Genomic DNA, 15,658 nt, shown 5'->3' with positions numbered 1-15,658 from the left:
TATTTTGCATAAAACCGTCTCGATGAGTTAGCTTCCCTCTCTATATTTTTCTCACTTTACTTCCTACTGTCTTCATTTTGCAAACTGATCAGCTGCTGTGTGGACCTTAAAGGGCAAATTTTAATAAGCTGAGTTGTTCTGTATTTGACTTAATTTCTCCATATACTTCTGCATCATATTGAAGCTGATAGTCTCCAAAACAGTTAATATGCAAATGTGACCAGAAGTGCCATCTTTTTTTTTAAAAGATGTATTTATTTATTGTATATGAGTGCTTTATCTGCAGAAGAGGGCATCAGATCACGTTATAGATGGTTTTGAGCCACCATGCAGTTGCTGGGAATTGAACTCGGGACCTACTGGAAGAGCAGGTGGTGCTCTTAACCACTGAGCCATCTCTCCAGCCCCCATGAAGTGCCATCTTTTTCTATGCTGTGTTTCCTACATGTCTGTGTTGTTCTGGGGATATTCTGTATAGTGCTATGCCTTCACGAGTAATTCAGAAGTTTCTGTAGAATGAATGAATTTTAAGCTGAATTTCCCCTGGTTTTATTCCAGGGTGGAGACATATGCCAGTGTTGATTTTGGAGTTAGATTTTGTTTGTGTTTCCCGTCTCTCCCCGCTCTTGACACCCTCCTTCTGAGCGGAATCAGATTTGAAGGACTGAGAAAAAGCCCACATTGCGTTCCATCTGGGGCTCCAAGTACCAGATGCAGTGGCCCGGTTTGGTTTCCCTCTTCTCTCATAAGCTTTTGCCAACCATGGCAGCGTGCTGAGAGAGCATAGGTACCACAGACCAGACGCAAAAGCCGTTCCTTCCCAAGAGTGTTAATAGTGTGTGCCAGGGTTGGGCCCCAGCTCCTGTGATTGAGTCAATGATTCAACATCTTTGAATATAACATTTATGGAATGCTTAGGACATGCCTCTGATTCCTCATTCCTCATTTCCCCATATCCCCCTAGCTGATAATTATCGTGCAGGTTTATGTCTGAGAAGGTGAGCATCAAAAAGTTAGTTTCTTCCCCAGGTCACTTCAGAACAAAATGCTTGCACGTTCTCAGCCTCTTTGAGGATCTGAATATGACAGTTGTTTAAAATCACCACTAGATGGTGCTATTAACTGTTGAAACGACTGCCTCCGCCTTTCAAAAGCTCTTGTTTTCCTAGGATGTGTGGCCTGAAATCTCAGGTCCCTTGAACTGTGCTTGGGTGTCTCTTTAAATAGCCATTCAAGTGGGAGAAGTGAAAATTAGATCTGAAAATACTAGTACATGTTATAAATAGCTAATAGCAACCATTTGATGATTTTAGAAAAACAGGAAATTCTCACACATATTTATATCAAAACAGCAGATGTGCAAAGTGTGTGTTTTATCCTACTTCCTCTTTTTATACCAACTTCCAGCACCTTCCAGTCCAATGTGTCCACAGTGTGGTCCCCATAAGCAAGGGTGAACAGAGGAGTAAATTATGTCTAAGATGACGAAGCCCAGGAACAGGGTGTCTTGCTTATATTCCAAGTAATAAGATGCCATTTGGTTGAGTCTCTTTTTTATGTTTTTAGCAACTAAAACTGAACTAAACCCTCTTCCAGTGGGTTCCCAGTGATATCTGAGGATCACTTGGGGGTGTTGTTTGTCCCTGCTCCCTGATTCTGCAGGTCCAGGTACCACACAGGAGCGGGCATTTTAGCCAGTTACCATAGTGATTCTGGAGCGGTTGGCCCCTGAGCCTGCTGGGGAGCCAGTGATGGGAGTTTATGTTTCAGAGGGTGTGTGGTGAGGCTGCTGCTCTGCTGGAGATGGCTCAGAAGAGTGGCAGTCAGCACTTCCCTCCTTAAAAGGAAAGGTAGGAAAAAGGAAGTGTTTTGCCCCGCCCATTTCCTTCCTCCCGCACCTTCCCTCTCTTTTTCCTCTCTACTGTGGATAAGTATATGGACCAGAATCAGGTCCTGGTCAACGGATACTTTTATTTTTTTTTAAAAAAATCTGTGTGTGTGTGTGTGTGTGTGTGTGTGTGTGTGTGTGTGTGTGTTTTAAGGTTTAGTGCTTTCTAATGTTTATTGTTCCAAACCATAATGAGAACTTTGGCTTTTTTTTTTTTTTTTTTTGGTAAGTGAAAGGAGTTAGTTGGTCATGTGACCTTCACTTGTTCAGGGCCTGTGAATGTCAAGTGGGGCTTGCCAGATAATGAAGATGATAATAACCAGCATATACTCAAGCTCACACACGTGTGCTTACCCCCAACAACACACACACACACACACACACACACACACACACACACACACACACACACCAGTAGAGCTATGGGTTTGCAGAGGTTTAAGCATTTTTATTTTCACTGGTGCGTGTGTGTGTGTGTGTGTGTGTGTGTGTGTGTGTGTGCTCGAGCACATGTGGGTGTCTTTAAAGGCCAGAAGACGTTATCTGGTCCCCCTAGAGCTAGAGTTATAGGCAGTTGGCAAACGGTCCAACATGGGGGCTGGGAACTTCACTCTGGTCCTCTGAAAGAATCGCCAGGGCTCCTAACCGCTGAGCTGGCTCTCCTGCCTCTTGAGATTTGTTTTTTTAAAACATCAACTCAATGAAGATGAAGCTACTATGTTCTGATTCTTGCTGTGACTTGGAGGGGGTGGAGGGCATCTTCTCAACTCAGCCCTCAAGAGAGCAGCTTGCCAAGTGCCTCCGTCAAAGAAAGGGACAGGTGTTTCTTTTCTCTGAGGAAGTGCCGTCAGTAACACCTGCCTAACCTTCTCATTAAGTTGCTGGCTCCAAAGTCATGTCACCTGCGCAACCCTGTACCTGTACAAACTTAAAGAGTTGCCAGAAACTTCCTGAGGCAAGCCGCAGGTCCCTTGCCGAAGCCAGCTGAGACCGCACAGCGCTGCTCCGGATACCTCCGCGCTACCAGGAGGATGGGCGAGACACCCACATGAATAATGAATGCCCAAGGAGAAATGTGATGGTTTGTAAAGCGGCAGCAATCAACCCCGGGCTGAAAACCAACACAGGTGCCAGGCTGCCTGCTTCAAGCCTACTGGTTCCAAAAGGGAACTGATCCCATCAGAGTTTTGTTTGTTCCTTTCGTTCTGTAGTTTGCTCCGCATGTAAAATGCGGTTTGGGTTCTGTGTTAGTTACCTTTGCCTCGTTGCTATGACAAAACACCTGACAGGAGCAATCTAAGGAAAGAAGAGCTGTTTGGGTTAGTGGTTGGAGGAGATAGTCTGTCGTGGTGGGGAGCCCGTGGTTGGTTACGCCCAGGAAAGGATGGGGGCGGGGCGGGGTGAGTGCTAGTGCTCCACACACCTTTTTTTGTACTATCTGGGCCCTAGCTTTTGGCATGTTACTCCCTGTCAGGGTCTAGCTTCCCACGTGAGTTAAACCCCCATGGAAATGTCCTCATCGGCAACCCTAAGAGGTTTCTCCGACACCATTGGTTCTGAATCCTGTCTGGTTTGCCAGGAAGCTCAAGCATCAATGGTGTTAAAATGAAGTGACCGTGTGCGCTATGGAAAACTTTACCATGGCAAACCTTCTGTACATATTTCACTATAAAGTCAAGGGAGGGGAAACATTTAGCATAACATGATAAATAACTATCAAACCAGCACTAAGGGTCTTAAGCAGCAATGCGCAGAAATAATTTTTCTTTGAGGTAACATCTCAGAAGTAAATAGTAAGTGAATAGCCAGGGAGACCTGTTCATCTGTCAAGGTCAAGCTGCCCCACTCAGACAATCATGTGTGTGTGTGTGTGTGTGTGTGTGTGTGTGTGTGTGTGTGTGTGTGTATGTGTGTGTGTATGTATATGTATGTATGTATATGTATAACAGAATAATAATGTTTCTCTCTGAACTCACACTGTGTGAAGTAGACTAGGAGCTAGTCTTCTTGATAAATGTTGATCATGACTCCTTATTTAATGGAGTCTGCTCTGTTTTCTCTTCATTTTTATCGTAATAGACAAACCAGAATCACTATTCTACTTGATGTTTTATCTTCCCAGGACTCAACCTACAAACACACAAACCCACTTTATGCATCCCGCTTCACTGGATGCTGGCTGGTTCTTTCTCTGCCAAGAGCTACACAGCCAGAGGCCAGGCTCTTAACCTTGCGCAATCTGTTTGTTCCTGCTTAACACAATAGAGGAAGCACGTGTGGAAGGCAGAGGCAGCCTTGAGTGTGGGAAGTCCTGAGAGACTGTGTGTATTGTCTGACACAGGCATGGCCACGCCGAGGACCCCAAAAGCCTCCATCAGGTCTGTGTGTGGAAAATGCCCACCATAGTTTCTCCCCCACTGGGTGCTTACAGCCCTGAGACTGCTCCCCTCCTGAGATTAGCTAACCTGCCTCCTTGTTTGTCTGTATGCAGTAACCCCACCTTCCTGCTCAACTGTTTATAATAAATATGCTGAGCTTCTGGGGTGCTGGGGTTTCACCAGCGGAGTCCCCAGTCTGCTCAACCCCAGCTTGTCTGTGTTCCTTCCCTTTGTCACTCCAGTCTGGGTTTTATACCTGGAACCATGGGAGATGCAGCAGATAGAAAGAGATGGGGGTCTTCCACTTCTTCAGCCCGGAGACCCATCACGATTCTCCGCTTTAAGCAGCCTCGGCTCTCTTTGGAAAGAGTCCCCCAAATGAAAAGACGTTCACACCAACATAAGAGGCACCATTCTTGTCTTCTGCAATCATGTATAAAGGTATTAAGTAAAGCCAAGCCGCAAGGGACGCGCACTATTTGTATAGCACAAGTTACCAGAATGGATTAAAGATAGGCTTACGTTTTATGAGGCGGCAGCCTCTAGGACCCACCTTTATTACTGACTCTGGAAAGGCAAGCCTCTTCTCACTTCCGGCTCCTTTACCAAATCTTGGGGGGTGATCACACCCAAAATGTTTCCTCGTTCTATAGAAACAGAGAAAGTAAAAACGTGGTTTTAATGGTTACTTTGTCTGTTTATTCAGTCCACGTGTGTGCCCATGCACAGGTGTGTACACGTGTGGAAGCCAGCTAGCTCCCTTCTTCTACCATCTGGGCTGGGGGGCGGGTGTCAAATTCAGGTTGCCTGGCTTGGTTGCAAGCACCCTTACATGCTGGACATCTCGCCTGGCAGAGAAAGTCAAGCGTTTTGGAGACACCATGTTGAAGTTGGACTTGCCGTTAGAATCGCTGTTGAAGGTTCCAGTCTCAAGTGTTAAGCATTACAGGTTCACTCACTTATCTTGCACCCCAGCCCCAGAGGTAGAGCTTTTGAAACTTAGTTTCAGGGGGTTTTATACCGGGGCGGCCCCTTCACACTCCTGCACCATTTGAGTCTCATTCATTCTCTGGTTACTTGTTTGGATGTAAGTGTTCCCGCAAGCTACTTCTGTGCAAGCGAACCTTAGGAGCATGTCTCTAACCGTGCCCAGAGGTTCCGAGGAGGGTGGCAGTTAGATGCCCACAGAAATACTCTCCAACTGCTCCCCCTCTTTCATTTTAGGTAAAAAAAAAAAAGCATCAGAAACTGGGGCACTTCTGGTCATAAACTATATGATACCCACTTACTGGTCCCCAGTAACTAGCAAGGAGAATAAAATCCACATTGAGAAAATGTTTATTATCTTTTTTTTTATCTACAGAGTGAGTTAAACTTCAGAAAGATAATGACACTTAAAAGGCATTGGCTTCCCATCCACACATCTTTCTTATGGATTAGGTATTTTCAGAGGGTCATAAATTCTGCTCAACGATCTTGAGCAAAGTAGTTACTCTTATGGTGATGGCGTCTTCCTATTAAATCACAGGGCTGATATACGGCTAGGCTAAGGTCTTCTAAATTCTAAGTGCTGTGACTATATGCAGTAAATGGTCATTTTATGGAGAAAGAATTTTGCTAGGTTTTAAAAGTAACATTGCCATCATCCATCAATCAAAATTGCTCCCTCTGAAATCTAATTTTCACTTTCTTCCTACGATTCTTGCCAGCACACAATCATTTAACTGAACCCTCCAGGGTCCTTCTCTCCTCTCTTATGTCTAGGGAGCAAAGGTCATAACCCAGACAATTCACCCTGAACATAATGATATTATTAAATTAAGTAATATTTACCATTATAAAATGAGTGAATCTTGGCAGTATTTTATACACTTGCAATGAAGAGCATCACATGTCCTTCAGAAATGTGGGCGATGGTGGGCGATGCAGAGGCAGGGGTCCTCCAGTTCAGCTAAGGCTAACCTGGATGCAGAATTAGCAAGGAGGCCAAGAGACACAAGATGATGCCAGTGAAGAGTCTCAGCAGAGCAGCTCACTGCTTTAAGGCAGTTACTCAAAAACAAATGCCTCTGCGGCAGAACAAGGGAGCTCGCGAGGCAGGAGGACGTTCAGAAAATAGCGCTGCGGAGAAACAGCTGCCAAGCATTAAGGATTTTAATCTAGTCCCTGGTACAGTTTAATAAAATGTGCCAAGTGGGTATTCAAAATATAGTCATGATAATGACAGACGATAATGATCCGTGCTTTGGAGGGTGCAAGCGGGAAGAATGGGCTTTAATGCCTCGGTACTGTTTTTAGCTGTCTCGAACTTGCTTCATCTCTCAGGGCTAATGAAGCAGCCATCTGTGCCTCCAGCTCCCATCTGCAAAGCAGAGATCATATGGTTTCCTACTGAAAGTGTGTGGGTTGCCTTACTACTCTCTAGTGAAACATCATATATAAATACAAAGCGGGCGATAACAAGCTCAATATTACTGAGGGAACACACTTCAAGGCAGGGTTCATAAATTAAAATTAATTAAGAACCTCTAAATAATATTCTAATGGCTTGGAGTGCTTGATGCAAATGGACTTACATTGCATTCATTTTAGATAGTTTAAGTAAATAACATAAATTACTAATAAGTAAGTGAGTGCAAGGATGCTTTGGTTCATTACACTCGGTACGTTTGCATATATTTCACCAGAACATTATAAGTTATTATAAAATAATATGTAGTGATTTCTAGGGCTAATTAGTGTTATTTAAGTTAAACTTACTATAATAAAGCAGCAATGTCCCAAAAGAACGATAGTAAACCCAAAAGGAGAACTTTTTCTTATTGGTCGTCCAGAAGACACAGGGGCCATAGAGTTCAGAATAGACGGTCGCAGCCTTGTTCATAGGGCGAAGCCAAAGGATGTGTCTCAGCCAGTGGACACCTGCAAAAACCCTTGGTTACTCTGCCCGGCCCCTGAAGCCTCCCCATCTCTTCAATTTCCTTTAGTGAAACATCCATCTCCTCTTTGGTTTAGCCCGACGGTGCAACTCCAAAATTCAGACGTTTTTGAACATTCATTTGCTAATTCTAATCAAAATAATACATGTAGGTGGATTTTTCATTATAACTTTTCTTTTAAGCTTTAAAACAAATCAAACAAATGAGGACCTGCTGTCATCTGAGTCGTGCCCTTTGGCACTTACATATCACCACAGATCTAAGTAATTGTGCATATTCTGTCTTTTGCATTATCTGTTTTAGACAGAATTTGGTTCCCCCTGTCATGGCAGATGTCTTGCTTATATCGTCAACTCCCCTGCTTCTCCCTTGTCCTCTCAGTAGCGTTCTTTCTTTGGTTTACTCAATACCCGGTATTTACACTGATCTGCACGTATGAGCACCGCTCACCCCTGAGAACCAGTCTGTATTCCACCTCTCACCTGTCACTCACCCTGGACTTCATAACCGCCTCATTGTTTGTCTGTTTGACCATCCTGTATCTGTGGCTGAGTCCTCCTGTATCTCTCAGATACCCTTCCTGTACCAGGTCCGTAGCGGGGCATCTATGAATTGTATTCTTTTGTTTTGTTTGTTTGTTTTCAAGACAGGGTTTCTCTGTGTAGCCCTGGCTGTCCTGGACTCACTTTGTAGACCAGGCTGGCCTCGAACTCACAGCAATCCACCTGCCTCTGCCTCCCTAGTGCTGGGATTAAAGATGTGCGCCATTGCTCCCAGCATGAATTCTTCGAGGATTTCATACACTATATTATGATCTTACTCACCCTCCAACCCTCCCCCTAACTCTTTTCAGGTCCACATCCACCTCTCCATCCCCTCCCAACCCTGTGATCTTATTTGTTGTTTGCGGTGGGGGTGGGGGGTTGTTTTTGTTTTGTTTTAATATGTTGCCAAATCCAGTTTGTACTGCCCATACATTCTTAGGCATGAAATGGTGCCATGGGATGAGTTGAACTCTCATTTGTGTGTGTGTGTGTGTGTGTGTGTGTGTGTGTGGTGTAGGCACATGTGTGTGGTGTAGACCCATGCACACACATGCGCAGCTAGAAAAGGGAGTCAAGTCCTTATCACTGTCCGCCTTACTCCTTCAAAGCAGGGTGTCTCTAAACCTCGGCTAGGCCGGTGGCCAGCAAGCACCACCGCCAATCCTGTCTCTGCACCCCACAGTGCTGGGGTCAGACACACATGTGGCCACACCTGGCTTCTTACATGGGTTCTGGGATCTAAACTCAGGTCTCATGCTTTCTCAGCAAGCGCTAGTCCTCTGTTTCCACCTTAGCCATCTCCCAGAGTTGCACTCTCTTTTGGAACTACCCCTCCTAAAGACTTCTAGAGTCCTTCATCTAGGCTGCACTGTCTATGGGCCTCATAGAAATAGAACCTGCCTGCGTTCCTTTGCCTTCTTTTTCCCTGGGTTTTTTTGTTTGGTTTGAGTTGGTTTGGGTTGGGTTTTTGGTTTTGGTTTGTTTTATTTATTTATTTATTTATTTATTTATTTATTTATTTATTTTGGTTTGGTTTGGTTTTGTACTGTGCTGGGCCTTCACAAGGTGATTAGGCCACGAGGGTCTGCCTCTTCCCTTCTGAATGGAGCTATGGCCTGTGTAACATACACGTCATGGACCTAACGGACTTGCTTCTCTGCTTCCTGTAGTGTGAGTACATTGCCCTCTTCCACTCCAGATGATACAACCACAAGAAGAAGCCTCGGAAGCACAGAGGTACCCTCTTCAGACAGTGGAACCTGCGCTGGCACCTTGATCTCAAACCCCCCTATTCCAAAACTGAGAAATAAATGTTTGTTATCTATAAGTCATGTAGTCTGTGATATTCTGTCATAGGAACACAAGCAGCCTAAGACATGTCTCAGGTCACAGCATTCCAGCATGGACTGGTGACCTCAACATCTTATTTACTGTCATCCTAAAGTCCACTTCTCAAGGACATCAGGATTCACTATTGCTGTCATCAGTGTCCTAGGCGCTCTGTCTAACCGCTGGTTAAAGGTCTACCCCCCTGGTTGTTTCCTCTCCTCCTCCTCCTCCTCCTCCTCTTCCTCTTCCTCTTCCTCTTCCTCTTCCTCTTCCTCTTCTTCTTATATGGCAATGTCCTCTAGTGTTTTTTTAGAAAAAGAGTACCCTGAGAGGTAAGTTTTCTGAGATTATTTGTAAATATTTTATTCTACCTTTGCATTTGAAGTCTGGCTGGGGAGAGAGCTCTAGGTTTTGGAAAGTTTTATGGTCCTAGCATCTCCTTTTGTAGATGTCCTATTATCTATGGATCACAATGAATAAAAACAGAAGTAAATTTGGGATCACTAAATTCTGATCAATACAGCTGGAAAAAAAAGGAATGATTGTTTATGCCTGGTATGTAAGTCAGGAGCCATGGTTCTCAGTATCGAACCGCACCCCACCTACTTCCACCCCTGGCGTGAGAATTTCACCATCTCTCCTAGAGTCAAACAAGATTGGAGGCACTGAGGAGAGAAGGGTATAAAATCTGGCCTTCTGTGACATCAGCCTTGGCCAAAGTCATTAGAGGAATTCATAAGAACCAGCCACAGCACTCATAAACAGCAAATCTCCCACCAGAAAAGTTTCACCACTGCCCCATAGGCTATTATTATTTATTTATTTATTCATCTATCATTAATTCATTTAAATCTGACAGTAAGGGGCTCCTGAGTGCTCAGAATGTGAAGAGTTGTGAAGGTTTCTGTGAAATCATGTTGGAGATCACAGTTTCATATTTATGAAAGGCCCGGGGACTTTATTCTCCTGATTGACTAAGCGATGCCTTCGGCACAAATGAGGGGAAACACTGGTTGGAACCCAAGGCAGAGGGAATGTTTCAGCTCCCAAAGCATTGGCGAATCAGAGCTCATTTCCATTTATTTTAACAGCTTCCCACACAAACGCCTTTGAAGTTGCCCTGGGAACTCATACTGATCTCAGTTACTGATTTATTCACACATCCCCCCTCCTATTTACCATGATGCACTTCTCTTTGGGCCACAGAACTCTATCTAATATAGTACATCAGTTGTGGCATAAGCCTGGTAAAATTGGCAACTATTTGAGTGAAGTGAATCACTTTGTCACAGAGTTAGTACATTATATACTGGTACATTGGCCGACTTCAGTCAGGAGATGTCATTTTTCTTCACTGGTGTAACCACTGGTCAGCTGCTCCTGCTCCAGTAAATAACCTGCCCACCCCACCCCCACCACCATGCTTGTGTAGCCAACCCTAATTAAACTCACTAGGTCAAAACATAAATAAAGAGACATAAAAGTAGATGGGAGTCTAGCTGGGAGGAAAGTGGTTAGCAAGAGTGGAGGGACAAGAGATGATGTCATGGGGCAAATATGATCCCAGTGCACTGTATATATGAAAAATGTCAAAACATTTAAGATGCAGTTAAAAATATGAAAGCATTAATCCTTATCCGTCATGAAAACTCAGACTAACATAAACTATTTCCTCCCCAGGACACGTCCTGCAGTGCACGTCAACCCCTGAAGTCTGGATATAGGCATGGCCATAAGGTGAGTACCATAGATCCAAGGCATTGAGAGGCTCATCTCTCCAGTCTCACCAATCAGACTTGATTGTGAGCGTCAACAGAAATGCAGTCCAGTATGTGATGCTCCTGCATCTCCTTGCCTGGAGATAGGCCACTCTAGGCTGTCTGCGGCTCCTGACATCCTCTGTGTCACTGGCATTGTAAGTTATGTGCATTTGTTTTCAGTTATGGCTTCTGATTTTGCCTAAAGAAATATTCTGGCGTATGTATGGCTTCTCCCTCTGGGGATTTAAATAGTCTTTTTGTGTGTGCACTGCTCAAAGTATCGGCATTGTGATTATTATTGTTAGAATGACCTGGGAAAGCACCAGTTAATGTGGTTCTCTGCACAACATTCTAAATTAATTCTCCGGTCCTCCTTTAAAAGCGTACTGACTACGGCCCAACAGTGACTCAGCACTACCTGGGCCAGACTCTGTTGAGTCACACCATGTAACCCACAGGCCTGCTCATGAACTCTCTCTTGTGTGCCTTGGGTTTCATGCAGGAAGGAAAGTTTGGGGGTGACCCTCCCGAGCATAAATGAGGCTGGATCAAAACAAAATAAAAAGATCAAAATAAAAAGGAGTAGGGCATTCACTTCTATCTACGTAGCCTTCTACAGACCAGACGTTTGACTCCTATAATTATAAAGCAGGAGGGCAGGGAGTGAGGGTATTTTCCACTGGTTTCCACGTTCTTAAGGTAAACAGTACCTCCAGAAGGAAGAACGACTCCCAGGGCAGAGAGCAGAGAAGGCGGGCCTCAGCAGCAAGTAGGGAGGACAGTGGATGCAGCCAACAAGGGCTGACGGTTAAAATCTGATCAGAGAGGATGTTACAACTATAAGGTCCTGTCACAGACATCATCCCATGTTACAGAAAGGAAACTGAGGCATACGGCAATTTCCTCACCTGTCCAAGTCTAGGACTCCAAAGACTGGGCAGTCAATGAGGTTTTGTGCCACAGCTGGCATGGAGCTCTCCTGGGCAATCTGCACAGCCCACTCATCAACTCAACTGGAATCCATCTTTGTGACATTCATTCAAATGTTGCATTTTCCCCCCGGGGAATTAGTCACCATTCACTCAACAACATCAACAGCATGGGAAAAGGCTCCTACGGTGCGGTGATTGTATTCTTGGAAGACAAACAACTCTCTTTCATTTGAAGCCATGTTTAAAGAGACATTCAAAGAGGGAAGGTAGCTTTAACAATTATTAGAGCCCAGAAACAGGTTTTTAATTTTTATTAAAATGTTATTCCTCAAAGAGTATAGAAACACATTTGACAACCTTCTCTTTGAAACATACATGAGAATTTGGCAAACAACACTCTGCTGTTGTGAATTTATTAAGTCATACATACTGTCAAGGATGACACCAACATTGAGTACACTTGACAGGTTCTTCTCAGGTACATAGAATTTTCTGACAGATTATTTTTCCCCTTAGTAAAAGCTGTAACAATTAAGAAGGCTTTGAAAGATGAGCTTGAAGGGTCACAGTATTAACACAGCATTAGGACCAAGAGCTACGGATGACATGTACACAAGGCCGGGGCGGGGGGGGGGAGGCACAGGACCTCAAGAGGGGCACCAGTCCCCAGTTTCTGCTATGAACAAACAACTCTGCAAGGTGACAAACAGAAAGGAAGATGCTACCCCTCCAAGGAGAAGGTGTTGGGTTCACACTCAGGAATCATGGGACATCACACAATGATAGAAAAGAAAAGGAGAGTCCCTGTGTATGGACCAGGCTTCCTCCTAGGGGACAAGGGCTAGTGTGGATAACACAGGGGTTGCTAGGACCACCACCTTTGATTCGCTGAAGGTTGCCAGCAAGGAACCCCCCATCCATTCAAGGCACCTGAGTGGCTCCACCAAGTGCCAAGGACAAGTGCCAAAAACAAAACACCTTAAAAGGAAGAGTGGACTCCTGACGTGATGTAAGAGGGGAGGGGTGTGTTAGAAGTTGGCCTGGTAGATCAGTCCCACAGTGGATCACAGTACACACACACACACACACACACACACACACACACACACACACACACACACACACACACACACGAGAACCGGGGCTACTGAGAGAGTGCTCTCCCCTGCCCATCATGCCTCATGATGTGTGAAGTGTTCAACCATTTGGCAATGATTATTTCTTCTGTGGGAACCAGAGTCACATAACACACTGAAAGTGAGACTGGCAGGGTTGGCCTGTTGTCCATGTCAGATTAACAACAAGCCTTGGGGCGGAATCACTTGTCCTGATCAAGTATTTTTGCTTTAACGCTACCAAAGGACCCAGCACATGTCGCCCCCATTTCTTCAGCACCTTTTCATGCCAAATGTTTCCCTATAATGGCTTTTTAACTTGATGTCTATACCTCACTTAATATATTCCCACTACACTGACTCTAGTCTTTTGGTCCTGATTGTGTGAAAGGACAAAAAAAAAAAAAAAAAAAAAAAAAAAAAAAAAAAGAAAGAAAGAAAGAAAGAAAGAAAGAAAGAAAGAAAGAAAAGACTGCATCATGGGCACTTCTCAGACTGTCTTCAGAACCACAAAAGCTTCCCTCCCCACTGTTGATCAAATACACTTTAAATGGAAATGCACAGGTGCCTGGTGGAAGCAGGTACATTTGATGCAGGCCAGCCTTACAGGGTGCAAAGACAATCAAGAACAAAGAGCCTCCCTCAGACATCGCCATGTCTATCATATGGTGGGACCAGTCATCCCCCCTTTATGGCCCAGAAGACTGGATAAAAGGTAATGGAAAACAGGAACCAGATGATTGACAAGTCCAAGGACCAGCATTGGATGCCATGGCTCTGTCTTCACAGTACAGAAGCTTTTTACTACTTATTACTCCTATTTAGTTACCCAAATAGGTTTCTTAACTGGGCATTGTGGCACACATTTCTAATCCCAGCACTCAGAAGGCAGAGGCAGGTGGCTCTCTGAGTTCGAGGCCAGCCTGGTCTGTATAGTGAGTTTCAGGCCAGCCAGGGCTACATAGAGAGAGCCAGTCTCAAAAAACAAAACAAACAAATAAAAAAAAAAATTAAAAGACAGATCATCTTCTTTGTGGCCACTGCAGCCATAATTATCTTGGGCATCCTCAGAGTGCCTGCTACTCTGCTACACACAGTGAAAGCAAGAGTCTCCCAGAGAATGTGCAGAGAAGCCCCTCAGACCTGTTCCATACCACATAGTGTACAGTTTAAGGTTTAACTAAGGACACAGACCACTAAGATATATAGATATATACTCCCTCAATAAAGAGGACATTGGATTTTATGTAGACTTCCCTTTCTTTCAGAAGCATGCTGCCCACAGAGGAGGGGTCAGCCCACCGTGGCTTGCAGCCAAGAGCGGAGGGAGGGCAGGAACGTAACAAGCTCCCTGCTGCTTCCAGGCACTTATGGTCCTTGCTACGAGTCTACCTTTGGGAAAATGCTCACCTTATTGTTTCTGCTCATCCTCCGCTCTACCCTGCCTACTTTGGATACCTTTGTCTGGATCAGCTCTTCTGGAGTATTGCCCAGTGGGGGAAGCAGCCTCTTCTTGCTATTTCGGGTCTCAGAGAGCCACTGAGGGGGCAACTCAAAAGGCCCAAAACCAAACTGCAGAGAATACTTATCAGGGAATACCCCAGGCTCCACAGGGCTTACAGGGGCCACCTGAGATACAGAGTCCACTGTGCCCGGGGGTGGTACAGAGGGTGTAAGCTGTGGTTCCTGTTCTCCCTCTGGGCAAGAGGTGGGTACCTCCTTGGCCTGAAAATCATCTGAGCCATGATACTTGGCCTCACTCTCATCCTCATCCTCCGAGGGCTTAAAGATCTGCTGCTGCCCGATGTGGAACATTTCCAAGAGCTGGCTGCCAGAGCGCATGCTGGGTTCCAGGCTGGCCTCAGCCGCCCCACTCCCTGTACTAACCACATTGCGGCGACTGTACCGGTGGTGCAGCTGCACCAGGGTCCCCACCAAGCACTTGCGTACAGATCTGTTTACAGTTAGGAAGAGCACGGGGTTGGCCAACAGAGAGACTTTGGGCAGCCAGATGGCAGTGAGAAGCAAGAAGACAGAAGTGTTGGGTACGTTGAGCACGGTCTGGTAGACAACGAGGGTGGCATAGGGCACACTGCAGAGTATGAAAACTGTCACCATGGAGAGCAGGGTGGCATGTAGCTCAGCCTCCCGCTGGGAGGCATAGGGGATGGAGATGGTGTTCTGTGGGGTCCTCAGCGCCGCAATGATGGCTTTCTTCTTCTGGCTGGCACTCAGAGCCCTCCGGATGAGGATTAGGAAGAGGAACACCACAGCCACAGGCACAATAACTGTGGTGACATTGTAGACCAGAACATACACCAGGTGGCCCAAGGAGTTGCTCCAGACTTCTGTGCAGGTAGACATAGCATAGATGTCAGCTACATTGGTCACAGCAAACACGGGGACACTGGCCACCACGGCATGAGCCCAGATGTACATCACTAGCTCCCGAGACTTGGCGTCAGATATTTTTTTCTCCAGAGGATAGAGGACAGAATAGTACCTGCGTGACAGGAGAACAAAATTCATTTCACAGAGAAAAAGACTCTTGAAATTTGGGGAACCTCAACTACCAAAAGTAGGCAGGAGGGGACAATGACCAGAACACCTGGAATCATTTGAGGAATCCAGGAGGCTAGACCTTATGTTTTGAGAACTCTGGAGCACAGTGGGGAGGCCAGGAAAGCAAAAAAGCAAAATAAAAATTTTCTGAAGATGTAGAGAAAAGCCCTGTCTTCGTGCAACTTTTAAGATTCTCTCAGGAAAACAAGC

At 45.3% G+C, this 15,658-nt stretch overlaps 2 protein-coding genes and 1 long non-coding RNA gene across 7 annotated transcripts in view; 1 reads left to right on the top strand and 2 right to left on the bottom strand.

Moving 5' to 3' along the window:
* The window catches only part of FSIP1 (fibrous sheath interacting protein 1), a 260,080-nt gene extending 255,119 nt beyond the window's left edge, over window positions 1-4,961 (bottom strand). Inside the window, exon 1 of the mRNA XM_084775575.1 lies at window positions 4,820-4,961. The gene's annotated coding sequence lies outside the window, so the exon portion shown is untranslated. The remainder of the gene's footprint in view (window positions 1-4,819) is intronic.
* The window catches only part of LOC311594124, a 52,762-nt gene extending 41,844 nt beyond the window's left edge, over window positions 1-10,918 (top strand). The window contains exon 3 of the long non-coding RNA XR_014777967.1: window positions 10,760-10,918. This is a non-coding gene — a long non-coding RNA (uncharacterized lncRNA). The remainder of the gene's footprint in view (window positions 1-10,759) is intronic.
* Window positions 10,919-12,067: 1,149 nt separating this feature from the next.
* GPR176 (G protein-coupled receptor 176) overlaps window positions 12,068-15,658 on the bottom strand; it is a 112,978-nt gene continuing 109,387 nt past the window's right edge. For all 5 annotated transcript variants that reach the window (XM_084775581.1, XM_084775582.1, XM_084775584.1 and 2 more), the window contains one exon: window positions 12,068-15,389. In XM_084775581.1, coding sequence (XP_084631707.1) covers window positions 14,267-15,389 — 1,123 coding nt within the window. In that variant the 3' untranslated portion in view covers window positions 12,068-14,266. The remainder of the gene's footprint in view (window positions 15,390-15,658) is intronic.

This window comes from Acomys minous (genome assembly GCF_964271855.1).
Source record: "Acomys minous genome assembly, chromosome: 3".
Taxonomy (NCBI): domain Eukaryota; kingdom Metazoa; phylum Chordata; class Mammalia; order Rodentia; family Muridae; genus Acomys; species Acomys minous.
The sequence above is the reverse complement of the archived record's forward strand: the minus strand, read 5'-3'. Positions and strand labels throughout refer to the sequence as shown.